Here is a 15,472-nt window from a genome sequence, read left to right on the forward strand (position 1 = left end):
GATTGAATTCCTAGCTTCTAGCCTCAGCCTAGCCAAGCCCCAGCCATTGTGGGCATTTGGAAAGTGAACAAGAGGATGGGAGCTTTTTCTCCCTCTGTCTTTCTCTGTCTCAAATAAATACAAGCTTTGAGAAATAAAATGGACATAGGGGGTATTTTATATTCATAAGGCATATAAGCAAACTATACATAAACTTGGTTAATAGTTATAAAGTAAGTTGATATAGGAATTAATATTATTTCCATTTTAAAGTAGATGAAGTTAAAGCAGAGAGTTTAAATAATGTGATAACCTGCAGAGATAGAAAGCCAAGCTATCTGATTCCAATTTCTGTTCTATAGACTTCCTTAACTTTAAATCACTCTAACATGAATTAGTCCAGTCCCTACCTTGTATGATTCCAATTTCTATTCACTGTGTTTTGCTTTTATAGAATGTAAATTAAAACTGTGGTCTAAAGTCTCTTTTTGACAAAAATCTTTCTACAATACAGCTATACATTGACAGAATTAAGAGAAAGACCTTTGTCCACTAAGTTCTGCAAAACTATTAACACAAAATCAGAGGAAACAAATTATTAGGACTGAGGAAAGAACCTGTAAGAAAAGGAGAGTAGCAGACACAACTTAGTTTTCCCCAGGAGGAAAAAAATATATACCTTAGAAGAATAAATTGCTCACATTCTATTTTTTTGTTTCAAAGGTTACTATGGGAACTAAACACACTATAATTTTCCCCTTTTCCCCTTGGTACACAGATTTCCTGCCAAAACTTTGAAATATGCTTGAACACATTCAGGAATAATTCTAAGTGCTACTATAATTCTAGACAATCCACAATAGTACTAAGCAAATCATAGTGAGTTGAAAGAAATATGTTCTTCTAAGTTAGAAAATCAACACTGAGTCAAACACCTTTAATATACTTGGATGAACTTCCATAACTTCTCCCTACCCCTACCTCTAATTTTTAAACCAAATATCTCAGTTGTATACATACTCAAAAGGTAAAGAAAAAATAAAATAGCAATTTTGGTAATATATTCGTTTTAAAAAGGGTTTGTCAGGCACGAGCCTTATAAGATGCATATAATTTGTTAAAGGAAAAACTATTTAAAACTTTATCAGGGACCAGCATTGTGACGTAGTGGGTAATTCTGCCATACGCAGTGCTGGCTTCCTATATGGGCACCAGTTCATGTCCTGGCTGCTCTATTTCTGATCCAGCTCTCTGCCATGGCCTGGGAAAGCAGCAGAAGATGGTTCAAGTCCTTGGGCCCCTGCACCTATGTGGGAGACCTGGAAGAAGCTCCTGGCTCCTGGCTTTGGATTGGTGCAACTCCGGCTGTTGTGGCCATCCAGGCAATGAATCAGCAGATGGAAGACATATCCCTCCCTCTTTCTCTCCCTCCGCCTTTGCCTCTCTTTAAATAAATAAATAAATCTTTAAAAAAATTAATTATCCCTGAACATAAATGTTCAAAGTAGTGTTACAAAAGATTGCCAAAAGGGGAAAACAACCCAATATCCCTCAACAAATCAAAACTAAATATGTTATATATATATATATATATATATATATAATGAAATATTATGCATGAAGAAGAACAGAATTTTGATGCTACTAGTAACCAGGCAACACTTTTTTGGACCACATTATTAAAAAAAGAGAGAAAAGCAGAGAGGCAGGTACATCTTGAAAATATTTGTCTCTTTGTCATCTAACTTTTCCTCAACCCCTTGGCTGCCTGTCTCACTGCTCCTTACCAAGGTTTTCACTTATGTTCCCCAACAAAAGTCTCTTGTTATGCTTCCTCATTCTTTTTTCTCTCTTAATTTTCATTTGTTTATTTTTATTTTGTTTGAAAGAAGCAGACAGCAACAGGCAGAGAAAGAGATCTTCCATCTGCTGGTTCATTCCCGAAATGCCATACTAGTCAGGGCTGAGCCAGGCTGAAGACAAAAGCTTAGAACTCCATCCACGTCTCTCTCATGAGTGGCAGGGAACTAAGCACTTGAGCCATCATCTGTTGCCTCCTCAGGTGCCAATACATCAGTAGGAAGCTGGGAAAGGGAGTGGTCCCAGGGCTCATCCTCAGGTGCTCTGATATGGGATACAGGTATTGCAGGCAGCATCTTAACTGTGCCAGATGTCTGTCCTCTGGGTCCCCATTTGTTTCCTGAAAGTTTCTCCATTTTATGCTTTAAGAGTGGATCTTAAGTCTTTGCTTCTTAGGAAATGGCCGCACACACACAATGTAAACCTAAAGCAGAGAACTTCATGTTTTGGACTTGGGCATGTGCAGAGGCTGAATCTGACCAAAGGAACGCACCCACAGCAACACAGGAATGTGAGTACACAGGATCTCTTTCAGAAGCAGAGTCCCTCAAACACAGAAATCTGGAATTAGAAGTCCATCTTCCCTTGCCTGCCTGATTCCACATATCTCCAATGAAGATCTGCCATGTCGGGTAGTTCTTCATACCAGCTTTCTCCTACACAATCAATAGTTTTCCCTACCCGCCCCAGGCAGGGAGGCAGACTGAGTATATATTTTCTTGCTTCCTCACTGGTGAATAATAATAATGATAATAAGCAATAAAGCCTCTCTCTCCTCAAAGAACTGGACTCATAGAGTGTGATTGGGTAGCAGGGCAGAGATCCTATAACATTGAGCAGCTTGTACATGGGCTTTCTTGAATAATAATTTATGAATCTTTTAAATTAATTCTTTTCACTTTTAGATCCTTGTCATATGGGTCACAGTAGATCCACAGCTAACACAAAACTACAAATCCACTATGAGTATTTTCATGACTTATAACCCTCCAAATTATCAACATTGTAATTTCCAATAAATTACAATCATGGCAGGAATTTATTAAAATCAGAATATGTTTTTAAGAGACGATCCCTTTCTAAATGCCATTAACACCCTCACTTTAGCTAATAAAGACACCATACTTCTAGTCTATCAGATTTATTACAATCCCACTAAAACAAAATTATTAGCCATGTTTTACTCATTTTCTATGATTCATCTCCAATGTTCCTTCCTCTACAAAGTATTCACAGATTTCACATAATGAATTTGTTCACCTTTCCTCTTTAAACATAGAAAATGTTTATTCCTATTACGTTTTGCATCAAGCCTACTAGATTCTTTTGTATAGGGGTATTACTACATAATTCTAGTGCGTACCACTTATACTGTCCCTTCTGTGAATGGTAGTTCCTAGAAATATGACCAACAGCTGTGACCACTCCACATGAGCCTTGTCTTTCCTTGACTTCCAATGTTTTTCAAATGTCTTTTCCCAAAAAAACTTTCAAAATAGGAAGCCATGTTTGGCTTGACATCTCTGTGAACAGAGTACTTAGCAAACACTTGTTTAATAGAACACTTTACTTTCTGCCATTGGAATGTCTCTAAATTTAACTGTATTTATAAATTTCACTTGTGCTACCTTTATCCAGGAATTTCTAACTTCAGCCTTTGACTACTCTTCCAAAGTATTTCACAATGTGTATTTTTCACAATGTTAATAATTGGACTGTGAAAAATGGGGTCTTCAGTTGAATAAATTTACAAATTGCTGCATTTCATACAGCTGAATGATTTTCTTCCCAAAGCTTTTATACATTAATAACATTTGGAACCTCCAAGAAACAATTCATAACTTTAACATAACAACATGCCCCATTAAACTCATGAGGACTCATTTTTAGATTTTCTACATTTTCTTCATTTGGAAAAAGAAACAAAGATATACCAACGTGTAGATTATTATATTTCTTAAGATTTGAAATGAGGAGGGCTAGAGAGGTTGCTAATGCAAGGAGTTAAACAGATCTACTTGAACATGCTTAATAGCCTAATAGGTGAAATTTGCCCTTTTAATTGACCTGGTTTGCTTTTACTGATTTGGAAGACAAAAGAAATGAACATCTCCTTTTATATTTTTCTCAATCTATAGTTTGCCAATGGTTTTGTATTTAGAGGAAAAGGTGTTTTTACCCACGCAGAAACAAAAACACAACTTCTGCCTCCATCTACTACTGAGAAGTATATCTCAAAGGAGAAACTTCAGCCTTCTAAGGGGTGTTTTGGAAACAAATGAGGATATTTTGGTTGACTCAATGATTTAGTATCACTACTGGCATTTGAGGATTAGGCGTTAAGGATGATTCAAGAGGTCTTGTGCAGAATAGGGCAGTCTGCGAAAATAAAGACTGCCCTACTAGAGATATTCAATTTGATGAAAATCCTATTCAAAAATATATGGGCAAAAATCCATTTCAGATCTAAATACAAAATGATTTTTAAAAAATATTTATTTATTCATAAAACAGAGTGACAAAAAAGGGGGTGGGGAGTGGGGATGAGAGAGAAAGAGAGAAGAGAGAGAGATGCATCTTCCATCCACTGGTTCACTCCCCAAATGCAACAGCACTTGGTATCCTATGCATGTGGCAGGGACCCAAGTACTTGAGCTATCTTCCACTGCCTTTCCAAGTCCATTAGCAGGAAGTTGGATCAGAAGCAGAATGCCAAGAATTCTAAACAGCACTCCAATGCAGGATGGAAGCATCACAAGTGATGGGTAACCTGCTGCACCACAATGCCGTCCCCAGCAATTCTGTTTTTTAATTTTGCATGATTTCAACACTAAGAGAGTCCACAAGACAACTACTGAACTGAAATGGAAGCTTGAATGACATTTTGTTTGAAATTATATTAAGAGTTTTGTTACTATTTCAGAAAAGCATAGCATCAACAGCAATACCACGTATGCTATTTAGCAGACCTATACAAGCCTATTCATAGGCATCACATTCAGAGTAATTCATGAACCTGACTATTCCACTGTGCCTTCTATTGTGGCCATGCCAACCCAATTAAATAATGGAATACAAATTATTGTACCTTAAAAGAATTTTTTTTTATTTATGCCTTATATTTTATTTAAAAGACTGGGGTTGAGGATGTGGCACAATGATTAAGATGCCACTTGGGACACCTGTATCCTATACTGGAGTGCCTGGGTTCACTTCAGATTCCAGATTCCTGTTAATGCATACCCAGTGAGGCAGCAGGTGATAGTTCAAGTACTTATGTCCTTGCCAACATGTGTGAGACTTGGATGGAGTTCTTAGCTCCTAGCTTTGATCTGGCCAAGCCCTAGCTGTCACTTGTATTTGTGGAGTATATCAGTGAATGGAAGGTCTGTGTGTGTGTGCGCGCATGTGTGCATCTCAGACTTTCAAAAATAATGAATAAAATTATACATTTTTAAAATACAAATATATGTAAATTATTTTATTTCAGTATAGTAGAGAGGGCACTATGCAGTATTTGTTAAGTGAAGGGGCACTGGTATGCTGGGTGAAGTTAAGGTTGGGTAGGAATGAAGGAGAATGCATTGCATCTGGGAGGGTTGATAACTGTTGCTAACTAAAGGCACAATATTGAGGTTCAAAAAAGAGGAGAGGCAAAGAGGTAAAGGAGAAACATAAATCTCTTTTTCACTTACTTTACATATTTCCATACCTGTAAGGAAATGTACCTTTACTGTGTCTCAGTTTTTAACATTCTACAGAGCTGTACTATTCTGAACTACTACAACAAACTCACAGTGATAAAAACATTACACCTATGGCCAGCGTTATGGCCTAGCTGGTTAAGCCATTGTCTATGATGCTGGCATCTCATTGAGTGTCAGTTCAGGTACTGGCTGCCCTACTTCCCATCCAGCTCCTTGCTAATGTGCCTGGGAAAGCAGCTGAAGATGGCACCAGTACTTGGGCCGCGCACCACCCAGAAAGTAGACCTCAATGTATTTCCAAGTTCCTAGCTTTGATCTGGCTCAGCCCTGGCTGCTGCAGCCTTTTAGAGAGTGAACCAGCAGATGGAAGATCTCTCTTTGTAATTCTGGCTTTCAAATAAATACAAATAAATCATTAAAAAAATAATGTACCTAAAATTGGAACAGCAATACACACTCAAAGCTACCACAGCTCTTTAACGAGTCTTCTAAATCTGACAGCTTCCAGAGTGGTGAGGTCATCTTCATTCACAGTCACCATAGGGAACTCTGTGTTATGTATATATCACCCTTCACTTGGTAACAAAATTTTTCAAAAACACTTACCTCAGTAGTAGTCCCAATGTCAGCAGATGGGCTGCATGTGCTAGTATCCGGAGGAGCTGTGCCTACACTGCTTCTAACTGGAGAATTAGGGACAGGCCCGGCAATTGTCTCTGGATAGGTTGAAGAAAGATTGAGATTGCCTCTCTTCTGAATCTTATTCCAGACCTTATTCATGGTATCAGTTAGCTCATAGAAGAGCTGGACCTGAGTGTAAGAGAAAAAGAAGAAAGAAGGTTTTCAACTTCTAGTCACAACACACTAAAATACTACATATGAGAAAGTAAAGTAGTCTGGGGAAACAAGAATATACACATACAAATGTAGTATTTCAGTGATCATTACTTATTCATACCTGCAGTCTCCCTCATATTTACAATGAGATATTTTACAATCAAGTAAGCACTTTTGTGGGTTAAAAATATGGTAATATAAACACAGCTGATAATGGAACACTTCAATATATGAACAAGAGAACAAATACAAATAAATAAATAGAGAATAGAATCAAAATTATAAAACAAAAAAGTGTTACTATATGTATTTATTTGGTGCAATATGAAATAATAATTACCACCCTTATTTTTGAATAATTCCCAAACAATTTTTTCTATTTTTCTGAGTAATAAATTTGAAAGTAGGTTGCTTTCTTAGCAAAACAAACTGAAAAAGAATGATATAACATAAAATACTAAAAGGAAACTCTTACATAGGAGGCTTGCATAGATAAAGAACATAGCCAATCTACTATTCCCTTGGGATATGTCATTCCAATATTCAGGAAAAAAAAAACTGTTTAACTTGCACATTGTTTGACTGAGTTCTAAGATATTTACACAAGACTTCATAAATAAGCATTAATCATGGAATTTGTATGACAACTTATTGCCATATACTGTATAAAACAAGCCCAAGTTAAAAAAAATGCACACACAATATATAAGCAAATCCACAGCTGGATACCATATTCTGTTTGCCATTTTTTTTTAAATGAAATTCTCATATTTATAAGAAGTTTCAGCCCCAGGACACATCCAGATGATGAAGCTGGCTTCTTATGTGGGCAGAACAGATGCATAAAAACAGTGTTGTCAACCCTTACTTGATATAAAACAGTATTTGAGCACACAGTTTTCTTCTGCTTTTCTGTGTAACAATGTTGCAAATATTAGATTCTAGCTATTTTAGTTTAAAAATAATCTAATGGCTATCTATCTCGAAAAGGTCATTGAAAAATTTAGTTCTATTTATTCTGTCATACTCATGAATAAGCTACTCTCTAAAATAACTTTATTGGCAATCAAATTTCTGAAGATTATCTTGCTTTTTCTTAAACAATTAGTACTGATAAATCAGGAGAATGTAAGCCAAAGAAAGCAGATTGCCTAGACTTCTAAGTGCATAAAGTTTATACATTTAAAGAAATGATGCTGTTTTTATTGTCACTACTTGTGATTCTTTTAACCATTAAACCAAATCATCACTTTTTAAATCGATTCCATTAAAAAGTGTAAATATCAACAAGTATATTGTATGTTTAAAGTGTCAAACGATGACACAAAGCTTAAACATTTTTATTTACAAAGAAAAAAGCTGCTAACAAAGAATTCATATTTTCCAAATTTTAAAAGAAATAAGGGAAGAAATTTGGGGATAAATGTTCAACTTTTATCATACAGGTTGTACTGAAACATTATGGTAATCAAAGCCACTTAAGCAGAAGTACATGTAGTCAATGACAAGTGACTTTGTTACAAGAAAAACTGTAGTGTGACAATCGCCACCAATTCTAAGACTAAAAGCAACATCCAGATTTAGATTTTAGTGTTAAGTTTTGTACAAACAGGATATCATCAAAAAGTAAACAAATAGGAAAGTCTTACAAGACCATTTGATATCTCAAAGTTCTACTGCTCCAAAAACAACTGGTTTGAAATTTGTAGAAATAGAAGAGAAAATGAGTCATTTTTGCTGGATTTAAAGTTCTTGGTTGAATTTCTTTTTTATTTTTACAATGTAAAGATGTGACTTTTCTGTCCTTCATACTGTCTTGTAAAAAGGTATTGATCAAATCTAGGTTCAATAATTTTGTGTTATATAGCACTTTTCTGTGATATTTTCAAGATTTGCCATATATCTGTGATTTTCAATAGTTGGATTATAATATAGCTGTACATGATTTTGTTTTATTCATCTTTATTTCCCTTAGGTTTGTTTTACATTTAGTACTCAGTAAATATATGCTGAACTCATTTGGGAAACAAAAATCAAGTTATCATTTAGAATTTTGACAGAATACAGAGCAAGTCTGGAAGCATAAGCTAAAGAAAAAAGGTGCAGTTGAGTTTGAAGTTTTAACATTACAATTTAGGCTGATGAATGAGAATATTAAGAGCACATGAGAATATTAAGAGCATTAACCCCTCACCAAATCTTAGAGAACACACTGGCTTTTCAGTGCTGTGGTATTGTTGTAGTTTCAACTGTCTTCAGGAATATTGTTAACATCCCACTAGGGAAAGTATTACTAATTCATAAAGAGGGTCTCACATTTTAATCAGGGTCAGTCTAAACTATCAAAAAGATATTCACACAGCATTTTTTAATTAACAAAGCATTTTAATAATTATCTCAATTAAACTTCCTGGCCAATCTTGTGAATCTTGGTGTCTGTGGAGCTGGATGAGAGAGTAACTAGCAACCAAATGATGAATGAAAGGGTAAAAGAAAATGACTAGATATAAGTAGGAAAAATCAAGCCAAACACAGCTTTGACTTGGTTTATGTTTAAATGACAAGAAAATCTAGACTTAGGTACAAAAGAGGTAGAAAAATAAAGATACATTATTGTAACAATATTACATTTGAAAGATATCATAAAAAAATCACGAAACGAATGAGTATCTCAAAGTAAAAGAAAATTTCAAAAAGATTACTGATAGCAGAGCCTAAGACTAAAATCACAATATGATAAGAATTGATTTTGTTTAGCAGGGATTACAATTTGAGCACGGTAGTAAGCACAGCTGTAGTAGTCTGTCCTAAGTCCTTAAGGTCCCTGCTATGCAAATCTAACAAGCAGGGGGATATTATCTATGGCTTTACGCAGAGATTAAGCTACTTTTAAACAAAACAATGAATTAAAAAAAATCTATCATCTCCAACTATTTCTTCTGTAGTAGTTCATCTTTTTCTTACATATTTAAAAAAAATAATTCAAAAGACAGAGCCACAGAGAGAGAAAGAGACACAGGGAGAAAAAAATCTTCCATCCACTGATTCACTTCTTAAATACCTGCAACAGCCAGGGTTAGCCAGGGTTAGCCAGGGTTAGCCTACGAGCCAGGAATTCCATTCAGGTTACCCATGTAGGTGGCAGAGACTCAAGTACCTGAGCTATTAACATACTATCTCCCAGAAAGAGCAATAGCAGGAAGCTAGATCATGAGCAGAGGAGCAGGTAAAAGGATGGAAAAAGGTATTCCATGCTAATGGATAGCAAGCAAAAACTAGCAGGAGTAGCCATCCTAAGATAAAAAAAAATAGCCATCTTAATATAAAATTTAAAAAAAAATAGACACAAAAGCTGTTCAAAGAGACAAAGAAGGGCATTATATAATGATTGAGGGATCAATTCAACCAGAAGAGGTGACTATAATAAATGTATGCACACCCAATGGCCTGGCATTTGGCTATTTAAAATAAGTGTTAATGGATCTAAAAGGAGACACAGATTCCAATACAGTATTAATGAGAGACTTCAATACCACTCTTTCATGAAAGGACAGACCAACTAGACAGAAAATCAATAAAGAAACAACAGAACTAATTGCCACTATGGATCCAACTTATATCTACAGAACATTTCATCCCACAGTTCAACAATATAAATTCTTTTCATCTGGGTGTGGACCTTTCTCTAGTATAGACCATACACAAAGCCATAAAGACAGTCTCATCAAATTCAAAAAAATTGAAATCATACCACATATCTTTTTGGACCACAATGGAATGAAACTGGAAATTCACAACCTAAGAATTTCCAGAAAATATACAAACACAAGGAGACTGAACAACAGGCCACTGAATGAACAGTCAGTAATAGAAGAAATCAAAAGGGAAATAAAGAAATTCCTGGAAATGAATGAAGATGACAATACACTATATCAAAACTTATGGGAGGGGTCAAAGTTGTGGAGCAGCAGGTTAAAGCCCTAGCCTGCAGTGCCAGCATCCCATATGAGAATTGGTTCGAGTCCTGGCTGCTCCACTTCTGATTCAGCTCTCTGCTATGGTCTGGAACAAGTGCTTTGGCCCCTGCACCTTTGTGGGAGACCAGGAAGAACTTCCAGGCTCCTGGCTTCAGATCAGCTTGGGTCTGGCCATTGTGGCGATTTGGGGAGTGAACCAGCAGATGCAAGACCTCTCTTTCTCTCCCTCTGGCTCTACCTCTCTCTGTAGCTCTTTCAAGTTAAAAAAAAATTATGGGATATTGCAAAAGCAGTGGTAAGAGGGGAACTGAGACCAATTACTGTCTGTCAAGAAATTATACAGGCATCAAATAAAGGATGAATCAATGCAACTCAAGGACCTAGAAAAACAATAACAAACCAAACCCCAAATTAGTAGGATGAAAGAAAAAATTAAAATTAGATAAGAAGAAAACAAAATTACAAACAAAAAAAATACAAAATATCAGTGAAATGAAGAGCTTTTTTTTTTTTTTTTTTTTGGAAGAAATAAACAAAATTGATACACCATTGTCCCAACCAAAAAAAAAAAAAAAAAAAAAGGAGGGAGAAGACCCATACTAATAAAATCAGAGATGAAAAGGTAGATGTAACAACAGATACTACTTAAATAAAAAGAATCATCAATAATTACAACAGCTATATTCCAACAAATTGGGAAATCTAGAAATGGATTCATTTCTAGACACATACAATCTATCAAAATTGATTCATGAAGATGTAGGAAGCCAAAAAAGACCAATAATCAAGACAGGGATTAAATCAGTAATAAAGCCCCTCCAAATAAACAAAAGTCCAGGGCTACTATGACTAGAAGAGCACATTAGGGAAACACTGCAAGACATTGGCATATGCAAAAACATCTTGGAAAAGACCACAGAAGCAAAAGCAAAGATAAATTAAGCAAATAGGATTACAACAAGCCAAAAAGTATCTGCCATGCAAAGGAAACACTCAACAAAGGGAACAGACATGGGAGAAAATATTTGCAAATAATGCAACTGATAAAGGATTAATATCCAAAATTTATAAAAAGCTGAAGAAACTCAACCACAACAAAACAATCCAGTTAAGAAAAAGGCAAGGGACAGGCACTATGGCATATTGGGTAAAGCTGCCGCCTTCGGCGCCGGCATCCCTCATGTCCCGGCTGCTCCACTTCCAATCCAGCTCTCTGCTATGGCCTGGGAAAGCAGTAGAAGATGGCCCAAAAGTTTGGGTCCCTGCACCTGCGTGGGGAGACCTGGAGGAAGCTCCTGGCTCCTGGCTTTGGATCAGCGCAGCTCCGGCTGTTGTGGCCAATTGGGGAGTGAACCAGTGGATGGAAGTCCTCTCTCTCTCTCTCTCTCTCTCTCTGCCTCTCCTTCGCTTTGTTTAACTCTGTTTTTCAAATAACTAAATAAATAAATCTAAAAAAAAAAAAATCTGAAAATAGATCTACCACATGATCCAGCCATTCCATTCCTGGAAATTCAGCCAAAGGAAATGAAATCAGTGTATTAAAGAGTTATCTATACCCCCATTGTTGACTGCAGCTCAATTCACAAGAGCTAGGATACGGAATCAACCCAGATGTCCATCTAATGACAACGGAATACAGGAAATGGGGTATATATACACTTTAAAATACTACTCAGTAATGAAAAAAGAATGGAATCCTGTCTTTTGCAACAAAATGAAAGCAACTGGAAACCATTATGCTTGGTGAAATAAGGCAGTCTGAAAAAGACAAATATCGTATGTTTTCTCTGATCTATGGTAACTAATACAGTACAAAAAATGTAATGTCTATAAGAGCAAAATTGACATTCTGAGATTTATTATTTATAGCTCTTGTCTCTTCTGATGAGGATCAATGTTTTTTACTTCTTACTATATTTGTTGAATTTTTTACTTAGTGGAGGGTTAAGCTTGATTATAAAATAAACTGAAATTATGTTTTAATAAAAATGAAAAGAAAGAATAAGAAAGGAATGAGTAGAGAGGATGGGAGCATGTGTAAGAGGGAGGGTAGGACTGGAAGTATCACTATGCTCCTAAATCCGTATTAATAAAATACATGAAATTTGTTCATCTTATAAAAATAAAAACAAATAATAAAAAAACTAAAACTGGTTTTTATACATTAACTTTGTTTTCTGAAATCCTGGTATGTTTATTAGTTTTAGTAGTAGTCTCTTAGACTCCTCTGAGATTTTCTATTAGCATTTTTCCATGTACAACAAATTATATTCTTTCTTATCTTTATACAGTTATCTAGATTAATGTGAATTGCTGTGGACTTTAATCTATGGAACATCTGTTGAAAACAGGCATCCTGTGGTCTGGCACTGTGGCTCAGTGGATTGGGCCACCTATAATGCCTGCATCCCATATATATATATATATATATATATATATATATATATATATATATAAAGAGAAGAGGGGGAGGGAGGGAGAGAGGGAGAGAGAGGGAGGGAGAGGGAGGGAGAAGGAGAGAGAGAAAGAGAGGGAGAGGAAGGGAGAGAGAGAGAGAGAGAGAGGGAGAGAGGGAGAGAGGGAGGGAGGGAGGGAGAGAGGGAGAGAGGGGGAGAGGGGGAGAGAGGGAGGGAGGGAGAGAGGGAGGGAGGGAGAGAGGGGGAGAGGGGGAGAGAGGGAGAGAAATATCTTCCATCCACTGGTTTATTCCTGAAATGGCTACAATGGCTGAGCCAGGCCATGCTGAAGCTAGAAGCCTGGAAATGAATCCAGATCTCCCATGTGAAGAAAAATAGAAAAGAAGGAGGGGATTGAGGGAAGGAGACAGGGAGAGAAGGATGTATCATTATCTTCTTAGAATTGTACCAATGAAATATATGTAATCTGTTCTCTTTATTATAAAAAAATTGTTTTTAAAGTTTGTGGAAGGGGCTGGCCCTGTGGTGTAGTGGGTGAAGCCGCCGCCTGTAGTTTCAGCATGCCATATGGGTGCTGGTTCGAGTCCCAGCTGATCTACTTTCAATCCAGCTCCATGTAAATATGCCTGGGAAAGACCTGGAGGAAAGCCCAAGTGATGGACCCCTACACCCACATGAGAGACCTGGAAGAAGCTCCTGTCTCCTGGCTTTGGATTGGCCTAGCCATGGCTGTTGCAGCCATTTGGGGAGTGAACCAGCAGATGGAAGATCTCTTTCTGTGCCTTTCCCTTTCTCTTTTCCTGTAACTCTGCCTGTCAAATAAAATAAACAAATCTTTAAAAAAAATAAAGAGATAAAAATTTAAAATGTTCATGGAAAATAGAGAAAAGATATAGTTTCAATGCCATCCATCTTTGCTGGTTTCTAATGAGAAATCTGCACTGATTAAAATCATTCTTTCTTATATGTAATGTGTCTTCTCTTATAAGTGATCTCCTGGATTTTTTATATTATTATGTTTTAGTTGTTAAAAAAAGTTATTAATTTTATTTGAAATGCAAAGAGACAGAGACGAAAGATTTTCCATCTACTGGTTCATTCCCAAATTTTTAGAGAAGCCAGGAGCCCAGAATTCAACCCAGGTCTCCCTCATGAGAGTCAGGGACCCAAATTCTTGAGTCATCACTCGCTGCCTATGAGAGTGCCCATTAGAAGGAAGTCAGATTAGAAGTAGAACCAACATTCAAACCTAGCTACCTTGATATAACATGTGGGCATCCCAAATGGCAATGTAACAAATTCGCCAAATACACACCTTATAAAATATGTCATTCTTTATCAGGACACAATGTGTCCAAATGTATTTTTCTTTGCATTTAACCTGTTTGGGATTATGTAAATTTCTTGAATATGTAAAACCTGTCTCTTTTCCCATATTTGGGAAGTTTTACCCAATTATTTCTTCCCTTTTTTTCTGCCTGAATCTCTCCTCTTTTTCTGGAATTACAATTATATTATATTAGATGCTTTTAAACCACAACCACTGAAGCTCTGCTCATTTTTAATATTTTATGGCTTTAGTTTTCAAAATAAAATTGTTTCTACTGATTTATATATGAGTTCAGTGATTCTTCTGCCAACTCCATACTACCTTCATATCATATACTTTTCTTCTTTCAGATATATTCTTTAATTCTAAAATTTAATTTCAGTTGATTTTTTAAACTTTCTATTTCTCCATTCACACTGCTTTCCTCTAAACATCATGAAAATATTTCTATATTCAAGTCATTTTGCGATTTAATTATTTTTTAAAATTTGAGAGTCAAAAAAGAATTTGAAAACATTCATTTTTGTGGTAGTCAGCTGTTAATGCTTGCATTTTTACCACAGTATATATACAGAAGGTAGGCTAAGGTGGTTTTATGCTGCTATATTATGAATGGATCTCTTATGAGTTTCTTTTTAACTTCTGTGACACAGGATCTACAGAAGTTGAATTTGTTCTTCTGAATTTTATTGGTAGAACTGGGATAATAAAGTATAATTAAGTTGGTGGCTTCAAATGAGAAATTTACTGTCTCACAGTTCTTGAGGCTAAAATTCTCAAGGTACTATGAAAACCATATACCCTCTTTGACTCTAAGAATCATTCCTTCCCTCCTTTTTGAGCTTCTCATGATGGCCGGTGGCTGCACCAATTCAATTCAAAGTCTGTTTCTGTGTTCAGATGGTACTTGCCAAGTGCATCTTCACATTACGTTCTGTTGGTCTCCAAGTTTCCCCTCTTTATAAGGGTACCAATCACATTGGATTAGGGTTCACCCTAACGACCTCATTTTACCTTGATTATCTGCTAACAACCCTATCACCAAGCAAGACTGCTTCCTGTGTTACAAGTGGTTAGAGCTTCACAAGTCTTTGTGTAGGGACACAATTCAACCCATCACAGTTTCATTTCCCCTTGGAAACATTTTTAAGCAACCATTAGTAGAGGTATTCTGGGAATAATCTAAAAGATAGTAAATCACTTCATAAGTTTTCTCTTCTATGAATATATCCCTATTGGTCATAAAAGAATGGCAAGTGACCACTAAAGCCACAATATTTAGTATCATTCAAAAGTATTTACCACTTATTTTCAAAGAAATATAATGGTGGAAGAGCTCTTAAGGTTTTATGACAGAAAATCTAA

At 36.1% G+C, this 15,472-nt stretch overlaps 1 protein-coding gene across 1 annotated transcript in view; it reads right to left on the bottom strand.

Moving 5' to 3' along the window:
• The window catches only part of VPS13B (vacuolar protein sorting 13 homolog B), a 785,675-nt gene that overhangs the window by 380,245 nt on the left and 389,958 nt on the right, over positions 1–15,472 (bottom strand). Inside the window, 1 exon segment of the mRNA XM_062188180.1 lies at positions 6,153–6,356. Within this exon segment, the coding sequence (XP_062044164.1) occupies positions 6,153–6,356 (204 nt within the window).

This window comes from Lepus europaeus, chromosome 4 (genome assembly GCF_033115175.1).
Source record: "Lepus europaeus isolate LE1 chromosome 4, mLepTim1.pri, whole genome shotgun sequence".
Taxonomy (NCBI): Eukaryota; Metazoa; Chordata; class Mammalia; order Lagomorpha; family Leporidae; genus Lepus; species Lepus europaeus.